This window comes from Trachypithecus francoisi, unplaced genomic scaffold (genome assembly GCF_009764315.1).
Source record: "Trachypithecus francoisi isolate TF-2019V2 unplaced genomic scaffold, Tfra_2.0 Lachesis_group1, whole genome shotgun sequence".
In the NCBI taxonomy this organism is placed as follows: domain Eukaryota; kingdom Metazoa; phylum Chordata; class Mammalia; order Primates; family Cercopithecidae; genus Trachypithecus; species Trachypithecus francoisi.
This window is the reverse complement of record NW_022681454.1, coordinates 167,842,808-167,860,378: the sequence shown is the minus strand read 5'-3', so window position 1 is coordinate 167,860,378 and position 17,571 is coordinate 167,842,808. Positions and strand designations below refer to the sequence as shown.

Below are 17,571 nucleotides of genomic sequence, written 5' to 3'. Positions count from 1 at the left end.
TATACACAGTACCACTGAGTGCTCAAGATCACACAGTCTGGTTGCCAGTCCACATTCAGTAGCCATTCAGTACCCATTTGTGTCAGGCTTCTAAGTTTACTGTTCACTACCATGTTCCCTGAGTGTATTTGCAGGCAGTACAGAATTGAACATGAATATTTTATCCTTAAACCAAAACAGTATACAATAGCTCTGAGACAAAAGGAGCGTTAATTGACTGCTGTATTAAAATGACTGTAATTAATTGATATTCATATTTGTGTAATTTCAGGGAGTAGAAATTCTGGGATCATGTTTGTTTGCCTATTTGGCTGTTGCTTCATTTGATGCTTCATCCAATCTATAAAGGAGCTCTGATTTATTTTATTTTGTGCTAATCATTCGCTGGAAATTATCAATTTACGTTTACTAAATAGTATCTAAATCTTCAGTAGTAAGTATTCATTTTATTACTATTCTTTTTTTTTTTTTCTTCTTTTCTTTTTTTTTTTTGAGACAAGAGTCTCACTCTTTTGCCCAGGCTGGAGTGCCACATTCTCAGCTCACTGCAACCTCTGCCTCCTGGGTTCAAGTGATTCTCCTGCCTCAGTCTTCCCAGTAGCTGGAATTACAGGCATGCGCCACAATGCCAGGCTAATTTGTGTATTTTTAGTGGAGATGGGATTCACCATGTTGGACAGGCCAGTCTGGAACTCCTGACCTCAAGTGATCTGCCCGCCTCGGCTTCCCAAAGTGCTGAGATTACAGACGTGAGCCACCACTCCTGGCCGCGTTTTATTACCATTCTGAAAAATAAGGAGAAAATGTACAGTTGTGATTGCTTTGGGATTTTTCCCCCATTTTTTTTTTTGTTTGTTTGTTTTTGTCTCCTCGGAAAGGAAGAGTTTCAACTGTGAAATCTTATGGAGAATTTTTTTTGTAGCATGATTTCTCTTCTGTGATCTAAGTAATTATGAAATTTTTGTTTACTTCTGTCAGATAATAAATAATGAAGTCATGTTTCTTTGTTTGTAGACCAAGAAAAAATATGTTTGGTTTTATTTGGAAGCTCCTTAGAAAGAGTTTTATAGATCCTCTCAACATGATAAAGAAACTTTGAACAAAATAAATTCAAATTTGGGAGAAAAGGCATGGGACACCTTGAATTGTATTAATTACAGTTGATCTTCATTATTTATAATTTTGTATTGGTGAATTTACCTACTCACTAAAATTTATTTGTATCTCTCAAAGGAGTACTCCTGTTGCTTCTGCAGCCTTTAGCAAACGTGCACAAGAGCTGGAAAAAATGTATTGTTCAAGGTGCACTTTCGCAACTGAAGTTGAAGGCAAGGCTCTGCCGCCTTATCTTAGCTCTCATTATAAACAAGTGTCCTTTTTGTGGCTTGTTTAATGCCACATTTCCCACATGCTTTTTCTTGGTGGTTTTAGTGTTTAAAATGGTCCCTGGCCGGGCAAGGTGGCTCACACCTGTAATCCCAGCACTTTGGGAGGCCAGGACAGGCATATCATGAGGTCAGGAGATCAAGACTATCCTGGCTAACATGGTAAAACACCATCTCTAATAAAAATACAAAAAAAAACTAGCTGGGCGTGGTAGCGGGCATCTGTGGTCCCAGCTACTCCCGAGGCAGAGGCAGAGGCAGGAGAACCTGGGAGGCGGAGCTTGCAGTGCGCCACTGCACTCCAACCTGGGCCACAGAGTGAGACTCCATCTCCAAAAAAAAAAAAAAAAAACGGCCCCCAAGCTTAGTGCAGAAGGCAGAAGTCTTGTCTAGTTTTCCTAAGTGTTGTGCCTTATGGCGAAAATACATGTTAGATAAGCCTCATTCAAGCCTGAGTTATAGTGCTGTTGGCCATGAGTTCATAGTTAATGAATTAGCAATATATATTAAATGTCTTTCAGCAGAAACACACATAAAATAAGGTTATGTATTGATCAGTTAATGAAAATATTGTGAACAGAGGCTTACAGTAACCTAACCGTGTAATTCCCTAGGAACAATGGTTCAGTATTGCTAATTCAGTGTTTGCAGAAACTTTAAAGAACATAATTGCCATGAATAAGAAGAAGCACCGTATTTCTTTTGTTTCTATATGAGACAGACTAACATAGATTAATTATGTTCTTAGAAGAGTAAATATTTTTTCAAAGAAATAAATATCTATTTTCTCCGCCTATTTTGAGTGAACAAATAAAGCTGTAGTTTCATCACAAAATCCATATTTACACCAAAACTAGTGATTTCAAATAAAGAAACTTCTTTTGTATTGAATTCTTTTTCAATTTGAAACTTTTTGCGTATTCAGTGATTCCACATTGCAGCTGATTTTTTTTACCTAACAATTTCTGCAAGCGACGGGACGGTACTATATCCTTTATAATATTATGCTTCAGTTTTAAAATCTTTATAACAAGATATTATTGAAACTTTTAAGACAAATCTGAAGACTTTATACTTTGAGATTAAGTTTTAATTGGTTCAGTCTAAACATTATTTTTAAGAGTTTGAAATCATAGAAGAACCCAGCATGAAACTGCATCATATTCTACATCTCTTTTAGAGCTAGTGTTGACAGCTTATTTTCTTTTAATTTTTAATTTTAATTTTTTTTAGAGACAATTTCTGACTCTGTCACTCAGGTTGGAGTGCAGTGGTGTGATCATAGCTCACTATAACCTCAAACTCCTAAGTTCAAGTGATCTTCCTGCCTCAGACTCCTGAGTGGATAGGACTACAGGTATGCACCATCGCACCTAGCTAACGTTTTTTGTATTTTGTGGAAACGGGGTCTATTTTGCCCTGTCTGGTCTTGAACTCTTGGTCTCAAGCAGTCCTCCTGCCTCAGCTTCTCAAAGTGCTGGGATTGCAGGCATGAGTCACCACACCTAGCCACATCTTGACCGATCATTAACAATAACACAAAGACCGATTTCATCACACTGCTATTGACAACATCCTCAGGCATGCTGAGTTTTAAATTTTTTTGTGAAACACAACACAGCCTTTTTTGTTTTCTAGAGTTTTTTGTTGTTGTTGCTGGGTCATTGATATAAAAGAATTACATTTACAAGAAGATAAAAATAAAAACATGGTCAAAATATGAAATAACTAAAGGGGCGAATTGCATGTAGAGGCCCTACAAAGCTGTACAAGTAGCAACATGAATAAATAAGCTTATTGAACAGGCAGGACATCAGAACAGTTGAAGTATCATTAAGTAAGCTTTATGAAAGTGCTTACTTTCACTTGATGAAAATATGCTTGTGAAAGTAATATCTAACATATTGACTGTTAGTTGACTGTTAGCCATGACATGAACTTTATGTACATTATCTTATTTAACACAATAGCTTTTTGAGCTATAGATATTTTTATCATTATTTTTTTTTTGCATTGTACATGAAGAAACCAAAGCTCAGAGTAGTCAAGTAACTTTCCCAAGATCCTGTAAGTAATAACTAGTAAAGTCAGGATTTAAACTCAGGTCTGTCTGACTTCAAAACCCATACCACTATACTCCCTCCATGACTTGCTTTACAGTTTATACAATGGATGACATGTCATTTTGAGAGTTTTAAAGCTTTTCTGACAGTGACACCCATGTTTCACATCCCTATTATGCTAAGGAAGGTAGAGAATGCGGGCAGAACACTATAGACCCCCTTTTCTTTCTCCAGATGCTAAACTCATTATATTACTCTTTCGCAGAGTGCTTTATCATTATTGTGTTTTTACCCAGGATCAAGAACTGCTTTAAAAGGAAATGAAAGTCCCAAGGGGACAATTTTCGGCATTGTTTAGCAGTAGGAATACAGAAAATAAGGTATAATCTTGCAGTTTTCTTTGTCTGAACTATGTATACATGAGCCTCAACCCTCCAACCTCCTCATTATTAATTATTAGTTTTTTAAAGAACCAGCTGCTGGCTTTACCTCTTTCTACCTGCTGGATGTTTTCTGAATCACATTATCCAGTGTGATCAATTTATTTTATTTTATTTTATTTTTTTGAGACGGAGTCTCCCTCTGTCGCCCAGGCTGGAGTGCAGTGGCCGGATCTCAGCTCACTGCAAGCTCCGCCTCCCGGGTTTAAGCCATTCTCCTGCCTCAGCTTCCCAAGTAGCTGGGACTACAGGCGCCCGCCACCTCGCCCGGCTAGATTTTTGTATTTTTTAGTAGAGACGGGGTTTCACCGTGTTAGCCAGGATGGTCTCGATCTCCTGACCTCGTGATCCGCCCGTCTCGGCCTCCCAAAGTGCTGGGATTACAGGCTTAAGCCACCGCGCCCGGCCCAGTGTGATCAATTTAAATGATCTCCATTAAAGTCCAGAGCCTAGGGAAATCACCCTGATTCTTTGTTCCCTAGCAACAGGGCCTAAGAGTAGCAACAGCTGCTTCACCATATGCCACTAGAAAGATTCTGTAGGAAAATAGACTGAAATTGTTAATAAATGCTTTAAATATTGAGACTTCAGATACTGCAGTTACCATGTTTGATAATTTACCTTTAGTGGCACAAAAACAAAAGAGAAGAATAAATTTAATTATTTAAAATAACAGCTCTGCGAGGTGAGCTCAGCAATTAATGTGATTTCTAGGTATTTTCTTGCTGAGTTAAACAGAGGAATAACCATGGTGAAAATAAAATACTTTTCTTTATGATTAGTAGACTTAAAATGTTCAATTTCTGTCAAAATTAAGTTGTACTTATGTTGTAATGTGACATGGCACATTTAAACATTAAATATAAAACTTGTAATTTTTTGTTGACATTCTTTATTTTTTGTACGTTAATCATTTCTACTGTCTCCATGGTTTTGACTTTTCCAGAATATCTTATAATTAGAATCATACAGTAAGGAACTTTTTTAGATTTGCTTCTTTTAGTTAACATTAGTATTAGGCACTTAAGGTTCCTCCATGTCTTTTCATTCCTTGATAACTCATTTCTTTTTAGTGCTAAATAATTTTCAATTGGATAGATAAACTGTACCACAGCTTATTTATACATTCTCATAATGAAGTACATCATAGTTGCTTACAGATTTTGAAAATTAATTACCAAAACTGCCTTAAACATTCACGTGTAGGTTTTTGTGTGGACATAAACTTTTATTTAGATGAATACCAAGGAGTGCTAAAACTGAATTGTACAAAGAATGTTTAATTTTTAAAGAAACTACCTGTCTTCCAAAGTGGTTGTATCGTTTTGCATTCCTACATCCTTGCCAGCGTTTGGAATTGTCACTCTTTTGGGTATACTCTTTTAATGGGTGTGTAGTAGTATCTCATTGTTACTTTATTTTCAATTCCCTCACGACATACGATGTTGAGCATCTTTTCATATGCTTATTTGCCATTGTATATTTTCTTTGATGAGGTGTCTATTCAGATCTTTTGTTCTTTTTTTAAAGTGGATTGTTTTCTTATTGCTGAGGCTTAAGAGTTCTTTACTGAATAGGAACAGCTCCAGCCTCCAGCTCCCAGCGTGAGCGACAGGGAAGATGGGTGATTTTTGCATTTTCAACTGAGGTACCTGGTTCATCTCACTGGAGTGTGTCAGACAGTTGGCACTGGTCCACGGGTGCAATTTCTTTTCCTAGCCAAAGGAAATTGAGACACACAACACCTGGAAAATCGGGTAACTCCCACCCTAATACTGCGCTTTACCAAGGGTCTTAGCAGACGGCACACCAGGAGATTATATCCCACACCTGGCCCAGAGGTCCCACGCCCACAGAGCCTCCCTCATTGCTAGCACAGCAGTCTGAGATCTAACTGCAAGGTGGCAGCGAGGCTGGGGGAGGGGCGCCCGCCATTGCTGAGGCTTAAGTAGGTAAACAAAGCCACTGGGAAGCTTGAAATGAGTGGAGCCCACCACAGCTCAAGGAGGCTAGCCTGCCTCTGTAGACTCCTCCTCTGGGGACAGGGCATAGCTAAACAAAAAGCAGCAGAAGCCTCAGCAGAGGTAAATGCCCGTCTGACAGCTTTGAAGAGAGCAGTGGATCTCCCAGCATGGAGGTTGAGATCTGAGAACGGACAGACTGCCTGCTCAAGTGGGTCCCTGACCCCTGAGTAGCCTAACTAGGAGACATCACCCACTAGGTGCAAACCGACGCCTCACACCTCACACGGCGGGGTACACCCCTGAGACGAAGCTTCCAGAGCAAGAATCAGACAGCAACACTCACTGTTCAGCAATATTCTATCTTCTGCAGCCTCCGCTGCTGATACCCAGGCAAACAGGCTCTGGAGTGGACCTCAAATAAACTCCAACATTCCTGCAGCTGAAGGTCCTGACTGTGAGAAGGAAAACTAACAAACAGAAAGGACACCCACACCAAAACCCCATCAGTATATCACCATCATCAAAGACCAAAGGCAGATAAAACCACAAAGATGGGGAAAAAGCAGTGGAGAAAAGCTGGAAATTAAAAAATCAGAGCGCATCTCCCCCTCCAAGGGAACACAGCTCATTGCCAGCAACAGAACAAAGCTGGACGGAGAATGACTTTGACGAGTTGAGAGAAGGCTTCAGTTGATCAAACTTCTCAGAGCTAAAGGAGGAACTATATAACCAGCGCAAAGAAACTGAAAACCTTGAAAAAAGAATGGATGAATGGATAACTAGAATAATCAATGCAGAGAAGACCTTGAAAGAACTGATAGAGGTGAAAACCATAACACGAGAACTACGTGACAAATGCACAAGCTTCAGTAACTGACTCGATCAACTGGAAGAAAGAGTATCAGCGATTGAAGATCAAATGAATGAAATGAAGTGAGAAGAGAAGTAGAGAGAAAAAAGAGTAAAAAGAAATGAACAAAGCCTCCAAGAAACATGGGATTATGTGCAAAGACCAAATCTACGTCTGATTGGTGTGCCTGAAAGTGACGGGGAAAATGGAACCAACTTGGAAAACACTCTGCAGGATATTATCCAGGAGAACTTCCCCAACCTAATAAGGCAGCCCAACATTCAAATTCAGGAAATACAGAGAACGCCACAAAGATACTCCTCGAGAAGAGCAACTCCAAGACACATAATTGTCAGATTCACCAAAGTTGAAATGAGGGAAAAAATGTTAAGGGCAGCCAGAGAGAAAGGTCGGGTTACCCACAAAGGGAAGCCCATCAGACTAACAGCAGATCTCTTGGCAGAAGCTCTCCAAGTCAGAAGAGAGAGGGGGCCAATATTCAACATTCTTAAAGAAAAGAATTTTCAACCCAGAATTTCATATCCAGCCAAACTAAGTTTCATAAGTGAAGGAGAAATAAAATCCTTTAAGACAAGCAAATGTTAGAGATTTTGTCACCACCAGGCCTGCCCTACAAGGGATCCTGAAGGAAGCACTAAACATGGAAAGGAACAACTGGTACCAGCCATTGCAAAAACATGTCAAAATGTAAAGTCCATCAATGCTAGGAAGAAACTGCATCAACTAGTGAGCAAAATAACCAGCTAACATCATAATGACAGGATCAAATTCACACATAACAATATTAACCTTAAATGTAAACAGGCTAAATGCTCCAATTAAAAGACACAGACTGGCAAATTGGATAAAGAGCCAAGATCCATCAGTTTGCTGTATTCAGGAGACCCATCTCACATGCAGAGACACACATAGGCTCAAAATAAATGGATGGAGGAAGATCTACCAAGTAAACGGAAAACAAAAAAAAGCAGGGATTGCAATCCTAGTCTCTGATAAAACAGACTTTAAACCATCAAAAATCAAAAGAGACAAAGTAGGCCATACATAATGGTAATGGGATCAATTCATCAGGAAGAGCTAACTATCCTAAATATATATGCACCCAATACAGGAGCACCAGATTCATAAAGCAAGTCCTTAGAGACTTACAAAGAGATTTAGACTCCCATACAATAATAATGGGAGACTTCAACACCCCACTGTCTACATTAGACAGATCAACGAGACAGAAAGTTAACAAGGATATCCAGGAATTGAACTCAACTCTACACCAAGCGGACCTAATAGACATCTACAGAACTCTCCACCCCAAATCAACAGAATATACATTCTTCTCAGCACCACATCGCACTTATTCCAAAATTGACCACAGTTGGAAGTAAAGCACTCCTCAGCAAATGTACAAGAACAGAAATTATGACAAACTATCTCTCAGACCACAGTGCAATCAAACTAGAACTCAGGACTAAGAAACTCAATCAAAACCGCTCAACTACATGGAAACTGAACAACCTGCTCTGAATGACTGCTGGGTACATAACAAAATGAAGGCAGAAATAAAGATGTTCTTTGAAACCAATGAGAACAAAGATACAACATACCAGAATCTCTGAGACACATTTAAAGCAGTGTGTAGAGGGAAATTTATAGCACTAAATGCCCACAAGAGAAAATAGGAAAGATCTGAAATTGACACCCTAACATCACAATTAAAAGAACTCGAGAAGCAAGAGCAAACACATTCAAAAGCTAGCAGAAGGCAAGACATAACTAAGATCAGAGCAGAACTGAAGGAGATAGAGACACAAAAACCCTCCAAAAAAATCAATGAATACAGGAGCTGGTTTTTTGAAACGATCAACAAAATTGATAGACCACTAGCAAGACTAATAAAGAGGAAAACAGAGAAGAATCAAATAGACGCAATAAAAAATGATAAAGGGGATATCACCACCAACCCCACAGAAATACAAACTACCATCAGAGAATACTATAAACACCTCTGCGCAAATAAACTAGAAAACCTAGAAGAAATGGATAATTTCCTGGACACTTACACTCTCCCAAGAGTAAACCAGAAAGAAGTTGAATCCCTGAATAGACCAATAGCAGGCTCTGAAATTGTGGCAATAATTAATAGCCTACCAACCAAAAAAAGTCCAGGATCAGACGGATTCACAACCGAATTCTACCAGAGGTACAAGGAGGAGTTGGTACCATTCCTCCTGAAACTATTCCAATCAATAGAAAAAGAGGGAATCCTCGCTAACTCATTTTACGAGGCCAACATCATCCTGATACCCAAAGCCTGACAGAGATACAATAAAAATAGAGAATTTTAGACCAATATCCCTAATGAACATCGATGCAAAAATCCTCAATAAAATACAGGCAAACCGATCCAAAAGCTTATCCACCATGATCAAGTGGGCTTCATCCCTGAGATGCAAGACTGGTTCAACATATGCAAATCAAGAAATGTAATCCAGCATATAAACAGAACCAGAGACAAAAACCACATGATTATCTCAATAGATGCAGAAAAGGCCTTTGCCTCCAGTTGAAGGGCTGGAGAAAATTCAACAGCCCTTCATGCTAAAAACGCTCAATAAACTAGGTATTGATGGAACGTATCACAAAATAATAAGAACTATTTATGACAAACCCACAGCCAATATCATACTGAATGGGAAAAACCTGGAAGCATTCCTTTTGAAAACTGTCACAAGACAGGGATGCCCTCTCTCACCACTCCTATTCAACATAATGTTGGAAGTTTTGGCTAGGGCAATCAGGCAAGAGAAAGAAATCAAGGGTATTCAGTTAGGAAAAGAAGAAGTCAAATTGTCCCTGTTTGCAGATGACATGATTGTATATTTAGAAAACCCCATTGTCTCAGCCCAAAATCTCCTTAAGCTGATAAGAAACTTCAGCAAAGTCTCAGGATACAAAATCAATGTGCAAAAATCACAAGCATTCTTATACACCAGTAACAGACAAACAGCCAAATCATGAATGAACTTCCATTCACAATAGCTTCGAAGAGAATAAAACACCTAGGAATCCAACTTACAAGGGATGTAAAGGACCTCGTCAAGGAGAACTACAAACCACTGCTCAGTGAAATAAAACAGGACACAAATGGAAGAACATACCATGCTCATGGATATGAAGAATCAATATTGTGCCATCCCCATTAAGCTACCAATGACTTTCTTCACAGAATTGGAAAAAGCTGCTTTAAAGTTCATATGGAACCAAAAAAGACCCTGCATTGCCAAAACAATCCTAAGCCAAAAGAACAAAGCTGGAGGCATCATGCTACCTGACTTTAAACTATACTACAAGGCTACAGTAACCAAAACAGCATGGTACTGGTACCAAAACAGAGATATAGACCAATGGAACAGAACAGAGCCCTCAGAAATAATACCACACATCTATAGCCATCTGATCTTTGACAAACCTGACAAAAACAAGAAATGGGGAAAGGATTCCCTATTTAATAAATGGTGCTGGGCAAATTGGCTAGCCATAACTAGAAAGTTGAAACTGGATCCTTTCCTTACTCCTTATACGAAAATTAATTCAAGATGGATTAGAGACTCAAATGTTAGACCTAAAACCATAAAAACCCTAGAAGAAAACCTAGGTAATACCATTCAGGACATAGGCATGGGCAAGAACTTCATGTCTAAAACACCAAAAGCAACAGCAACAAAAGCCAAAACTGACCAATGGGATCTAATTAAACTAAAGAGCTTCTGCACAGCAAAAGAAACTACCATCAGAGTGAACAGGCAACCTACAGAATGGGAGAAAATTTTTGCAATCTACTCATCTGACAAAGGGCCAATATCCAGAACCTATAAAGGACTCAATCAATTTTACAAGAAAAAAACAACCCCATCAAAAAGTGGGCAAAGGATATGAACAGACACTTCTCAAAAGAAGACATTCATACAGCCAACAGACACATGAAAAAATGCTCATCATCACTCGCCATCAAAGAAATGCAAATCAAAACCACAATGAGATACCATCTCACACTAGTTAGAATGGCAATCATTAAAAAGTTAGGAAACAACAGGTGCTAGGGAGGATATGGAGAAATAGGAACACTTTTACACTGTTGGTGGGACTGTAAACTAGTTCAACCATTGTGGAAAAGAATGTGGCGATTCCTCAAGGATCTAGAACTAGAAATACCATTTGACCCAGCAATCCCATTACTGGGGATATACCCAAAGGATTATAAGTCATGCTGCTAAAAAGACACATGAACACGTATGTTTATTGCAGCATTATTCACAATAGCAAAGACTTGGAATCAACCCAAATGTCCATCAGTGACAGACTGGATTAAGAAAATGTGACACATATACACCATGGAATACTATGCAGCCATAAAAAAAGAATGAGTTTGTGTCCTTTGTAGGAGCATGGATGCAGCTGGAAACCATCATTCTCTGCAAACTATCGCAAGAACAGAAAACCAAACACTGCATGTTCTCACTCATAGGTGGGAACTGAACAATGAGATCACTTGGACACAGGGAAGGGATCATCACTCACCGGGTCCTATTGTGGGGAGGGGGAGGGATAGCAGTAGGAGATATACCTAATGTAAATGACGAGTTAATGGGTGCAGCACACCAACATGGCACATGTATACGTATGTAACCTGCACATTGTGCACATGTACCTAGAAGTTAAAGTATATTTTGAAAAAATAATGAACTAAAAAAAAAAAAGAGTTCTTTACCTTTTTTGGATACACAGTCTTTTTATCATATATGTGTTTTGCAAAGATTTTCTACTGGTCTGTGGCTTTTTATTTTCTTGATATTCTGTATTTTTTAAAGCATTTTATTTGTATAGCTTAATCACTGATTTAGGAAGAAATGCCATGGTGTTGTGTGTAGTAGGGAGAGAAGGGTTATCTTTTGTGCCTTTTTTTCTAAAACAAATATGCCTACATTTTAAAATTATTAGTTTCTTCTCTTTGTACCTCCCCGCCATACCTTTATAGCTTAAGCTGCTGGGATTCCAAGCAGGACAATATAAGGTGGGGGAAGAGTTAAAAATTATCTTGGACTATTTTTTCTGCTTTAATCAGCAAATGACCGAATTTAGTGGCCATTATCCAAACAATAGCCAATGGTTTAGTAAATAAATGTGTGGATCATAGCTTTTTAAATGCTAAAATAATAGTGTCTTTGACATTCTTTGAAGTTCCACTCACTTTTCAAATTATTTCTAATTAAAAGATACCTAGTCACTGTTGGTTTGTTTTTTGTCCTTTGGGATTTTTGCTTTTGTTTTTGTTAGTCCTTATTGTAAACAGTTAATTAAAACAACATTATATTTTAAGTTCAGGTCATGCTATAAAAATTATTTGACTCTTTTAATGATTTTTTGGGAAAGTCAGTATTTTTTCCAAGTTTTTGAAACACACAGGTATTAGCAGTCAACTTGAGTTGATAAAACAAAAATATTTTGTTTGAAAAAGAGATCGTGAAAGTAATTATTCGTATTCATTAAGAACTCTGATTTAATTGTTCTGAATGACTTTATTTGCCCTAGAAATGCTATTAAAAGGCAATGCCAAATCTAGATCTAGGAATTTTTTAATACATTTGTATATGAGGAAGTCAATATACATAACAGACAAATGTAGAATGCCTTGGTGGGAGGTCAGATGGTAGTGGGGAGACTGGAGCACGCCTTCTTCTGGTGACTTTTCCCAGGTACTTCTGAAGAATCCATGGGGATTTGTGGAGAAGAATTAGAAAATTTATCTAAATTACAATTTTTAATTTAAGGCAACAACAAAACTAAGTAGTAGACTGTTACTGAGCATTTATCTTGGAGTTCTAGGTGTCTAATTTATAAGGTTTCTGAATTAGACTTCAGGGCCTATGTTACATTTTATTACAGTCTACAACATAAGTGTAGACTGGCAAGAATTAAACTAAAAGCCTGTTTCCCAGCTGTTAACGCATCTGGGAGTTTGGTTAAAAGGAGCTAGCTTAGCTTAGACTGAATTGTGATAAAAAGCAGGGTCTGGAGGCCTTTTAACTAGAGTCTTTGCTCTGATCAGAGCTGTATTTGATACTGGCCCATAAGTCCACATAATTATAATTTGTGAGAGTGTTAAGGACATCAGTAACTTTTAAATCTTACCACGTGAAAAATGACTATGTCACCTATGGACTTTAAAAGTAGTTAGCAAACTGGGATAAAGGTGATGATGGAACCAAGTAATTCCGAAACTTTGTCTATCAAAATTTACACTTACAATGTTTCAGCTATTCTTAATAATATACTTCTGGTTTTAATAGGTTTTAATGAGAAGTTTTAATTCTGGTAAATGAATGCTTCATATCAGATTTGTTATACCACTGGGGAAAATGGGTTACTTTTTAAATGTCACCCTTATTACGTTCTGGCTTTTTCCCAGGCTTGCAGATGGGTCAGGGGTTGTGGAGAGTGGTCAGAAACCAGCAGCTACAACAAGAAGGCTACAGTGAGCAAGGCTACCTCACTAGAGAGCAGAGCAGGAGAATGGCTGCGAACAACATTTCTAACAGCAATCATCGTAAACAAGTCCAAGGAGGCATTGACATATATCATCTTTTGAAGGCAAGGAAATCAAAAGAACAGGAAGGATTCATTAATTTGGAAATGCTGCCTCCTGAGCTAAGCTTCACCATCTTGTCCTACCTGAATGCAACTGACCTTTGCTTGGCTTCGTGTGTTTGGCAGGACCTCGCAAATGATGAACTTCTCTGGCAAGGGTAAGTTAAACCCACCAATGTTGAATTCAGGTATCTCTAAACATAATCATGGCTAAATGTTCTTTTAATAATATATATTACAAAATATTTTCTTTAAACTTGGTCTTATACTTTGAGATATTCTTTATTAAAACCTGGAAAAATATACAGTTAGCATCACAGTCAAATTTGATCTTGTGAAAAGGAGGACAATAGAAAATAGAATAACAACTTTACAGTTAGAAGAGAGGTTACCAATCAGGCTCTGTCAGTTGATTATAAATCAGAAACTCTCACTTTATTCTAAAAATACCGCAAAGTTGTGGAGTGAGAATTTCTAGTTTAAAAGTTGGAGTGTTCACATGCTGTGTAGTTTGTGCTTCCCATAGGCATCCCGTCTGAAGAATAGGCAGACTTCAAAATCAATGAATAGTCCTCAAATGTTACTGTTTTTAATTTTCTTCATATAGAGCCTTACATTTTTACTCAATTCTATATTTCTTCAAAGGTGCTTGTTAGAATAAAATTTAACTGGTGAAAATTGTATCTACTTTTTTTTCCTAACCAGCATTTAAATGAAGTAGGCAAATATTAGAAAGCAAGGGGACAAACCGTTGTTTTTATTTACTTGCTGAACTTAAAGTAGATTATGTAAATTTTCACATTGTACTAGTTTGAATTGAAACCACAAATCTCAGAACATTTGCTGGAATAGAATCTGTTTTATTGAACCTAAGTTACTCCTTCAATAGCATCATATACTTCAACAAAAAGTATAGGTACATGACTTTTTGGCCTAAGAATATTACCAAACATGGAATCATTGGATCTCAGACCTTTTAGCATCCTTTACCAAAGTTTATTTGTCTTACTATCTTGAAGTGAGTCTTTATAAAAATATAGAATATAACTAGAAACAAACATCTTTTTAAGACTTCATGTAATTTCAAACTAGAAATCTAATTGAGACTTAATAAATTGCAAACTTTAGTCAAAATATATTTTCAGTAATGACATTCCTAAGTTAGGTTTTCTGATGTCACACAGTTATAGTACAAGTTATATAGGTCCTTTCTCAACCTCTAAATAGATAAAAATCATCAATATCATATCTTGTTATTCTTTTATTCATTTGTTTGACATAGTGAAAGTACTATGTGAGGAAATTAAAGAGGAGTCTTTAAAATAATAAGTTATTAATTTTTTTAATCATGTGAATAGAAGAGGAAATGAAAGTATTTTTAAACTGGATCATTCTTTATAATCTCTTTTCTACATTTTAGTATTCCTCACTAACTTAATTTCTGTTTCTTTATTTGAACTTCTTTAAAAAGTTTAATTTCTAGTCTTCCAAAAGTCAATCAGAATATATTCTTCATTTGAGGTTTAAATCTGAATTTTTCATTTGTGAAAGAAATGTTTGCCATAATTATGCCTATTTTAATAATACTTGGATTTTTTCCTTAATAATAAACTGCCTCTATTTGAAATTAAAGACTGGCTTAATTTTAATTTCAACTTTGGATGTATTGAATACTCACTGATGTTGGGAAGTTCTCTGGTTTTCACCTAGCTTAGTAATAAAACTCTAGAGTTTTATTGAGTCTAGATTAATAAGACTGAAAAAATATTGATAATATTCTAAACAATTTTTTATACTTACAGTTTTCAGTCAGTGATTTCATTTGGTGGGTAAAAATAATACAGCAGTATAAATCAACTACTAAGAGGATAGTCTCATGTTAAATTAGATATTTTACCCGCTTGTCCTCACAATTGTTGATGTTATGTGCTCAGACAGTAACTTTTTCTTGTTGCCCTGCACTTTGTGTGTTTATTAAAAGAAGGAAATTTGAGGCAGAAACTAATAATGAATATAAGAAAGTAAAGTTTCATTTGTCTCAACAAGTAGCAGGTGCTTTTGAATACACGACAAATGAGATAATTTTGAGACAAAGACTCATTACAATTGTATCAGAATTTAATTTCAGTATTCTCTGTGTCTCTAGAATAATGCATTTATATTTAAGGCTCTTTGGTAGATATCCAGATTTTCCAGGCATTATAATAAGATAAAACTTTTGCTTTCAAATAACAGTAGCTATTGCCTCTGTAAAGAGTTAGAAACAACTATCCCGATCTGCGGTGTGTTTTGAGATATGAACTGTTAGTATTTTAGGTTTTATAGAATTTCTAAACAATCATGTATCGCTCTGCTAGTAAAGAACCAGTGTTTTTGAAGCAGTATCTTAAAAACAGCTATGTTTAACATCACAGCTTGATGAATGTATTCAAGTTGTGACATTACAAACAATTGCTATGTTTAATTTGTCTATTGTAACATTTATTATTTGAAAAACAAAAGTTGTTTCCCTGCCCAGCGATCTTTTCCTCCCATTTAGTTTTATTTCACAATAGAGCACATAGATTAGTTAATAAACCCTATTTAGAGTCTTGGTTAATAATTGCATGCTGTGGATTACTCATTGTTTGAAATCCTGCATCTATACATGTTAGCCATATGATCTTGGGTAACTGTTTTGTCTCTGTGTTTCTTATCTGTATCACCAACCTCATAGGATTGTTGTGAAGATTAGGCAAGCTAATACAATTAAAATACTTAATTGAAATACTTAATTAAAATACTTAATACAATTACTTAAAATAGGGTCTGACATCTAGTAAGTACTCAGTAAATGTTAGCTATTATTACTACTATTGTGATAGTTTATGTTTAACTTCAGATAGTACTCATGAATATTATTAATCTTTATAACTCACATTTATTAGATGCTGTCAGAATTGCTAAATTTAAAGCATCTGTCATACTCTAGTAAACAAATAGAAAACAAGTACAAACTTAAAAATTTTAAACTTTAGAACTATAAAATTCAATCTTATTTCATGTTACTATTTTTTCATGTATATGCATATTTAACTTAGGAAATTAAATGTAGTAATGTTTTCTTGTCTCATTTTCTCTGATTTTACAGGTTGTGCAAATCCACTTGGGGTCACTGTTCCATATACAATAAGAATCCACCTTTAGGATTTTCTTTTAGAAAATTGTATATGCAGCTGGATGAAGGCAGCCTCACCTTTAATGCCAACCCAGATGAGGTTAGTGAAGAACTTGACTATTTGTATCCAGTGAGCTGTATTACTATCTTGCTGTAGTTTTCCAATATGATGAACTGAAGGGAAAATAAAAAGTCATTGAACATGCTTTTTTAATCACTGAGAAAACCAGTATTTTAAACTATTACTGTGTGACATAGTCATTTTTCTTCGCCTTACCATGTCACATTCTAACCTTTCTACCTGCTTACTTTGTGTAGCAGCATCCATGATGTATATTCAGTCCTCTACTGACCTGATTACAATATTAGTACATTATAAGTAGAGAGCACAAAAATTTGATAATAAGAACGCAGTGTGTTCATCAGATTTTGTCTGTAGCAGTTTTTTTCTGTTTATTGTTTTTCCTTAGTAGTTGTTACTTTTATCAAAGATAATCATTGAGGACATTGTTCTATTTTCTGACAAATCAAAACATTGTCTTCAAATAATGCCTTTAACAATGTAATTCCATGTTGACATAGGAACTATTTGTAGATTGTTATAAAATTGAAGAATTTTGTATTAATTATTTAATTATTTCTTAACATAACATGTAAGCATGATCAAAATGTGAAAACAACTTTTTCACTGATTTTTTTTTCCCTATTCTTATTTTACTGTGTCCTGGAAAAGTTCAGATTTTCAGAAATGTTTAAATACTTACAGATTTATTCTTAGAAATCTAAGTGAAAATTATACAGCACTCAGAACTACTACTTTTGGATGCATTACTTTTTGTGGAAAAATTTAATCTGCAGCATTATTTTAATTTACCTAATTTTCAAAACCAACTTTTTTTTATTTGTTGTTGGGGTATTAACGACAGTTCAAATCATGCAGCCAAGTATTTTCTAAAGTTATCTTAAGTTTTGTTATAATTAGGGAAATGTTTCTCCTATGTAAAATAGTTGAGTCTTAAACAAAAATACCAATTTTATATGTATGCATA

General features: G+C 36.2%; 1 protein-coding gene across 2 annotated transcripts in view; it reads left to right on the top strand.

Moving 5' to 3' along the window:
• The window catches only part of FBXO8 (F-box protein 8), a 55,633-nt gene that overhangs the window by 14,946 nt on the left and 23,116 nt on the right, over window positions 1-17,571 (top strand). For both annotated transcript variants that reach the window (XM_033215720.1, XM_033215721.1), the window contains 2 exons: window positions 13,187-13,523; window positions 16,496-16,622. In XM_033215720.1, the coding sequence (XP_033071611.1) occupies window positions 13,195-13,523; window positions 16,496-16,622 (456 nt within the window). In that variant the 5' untranslated portion in view covers window positions 13,187-13,194. The remainder of the gene's footprint in view (window positions 1-13,186; window positions 13,524-16,495; window positions 16,623-17,571) is intronic.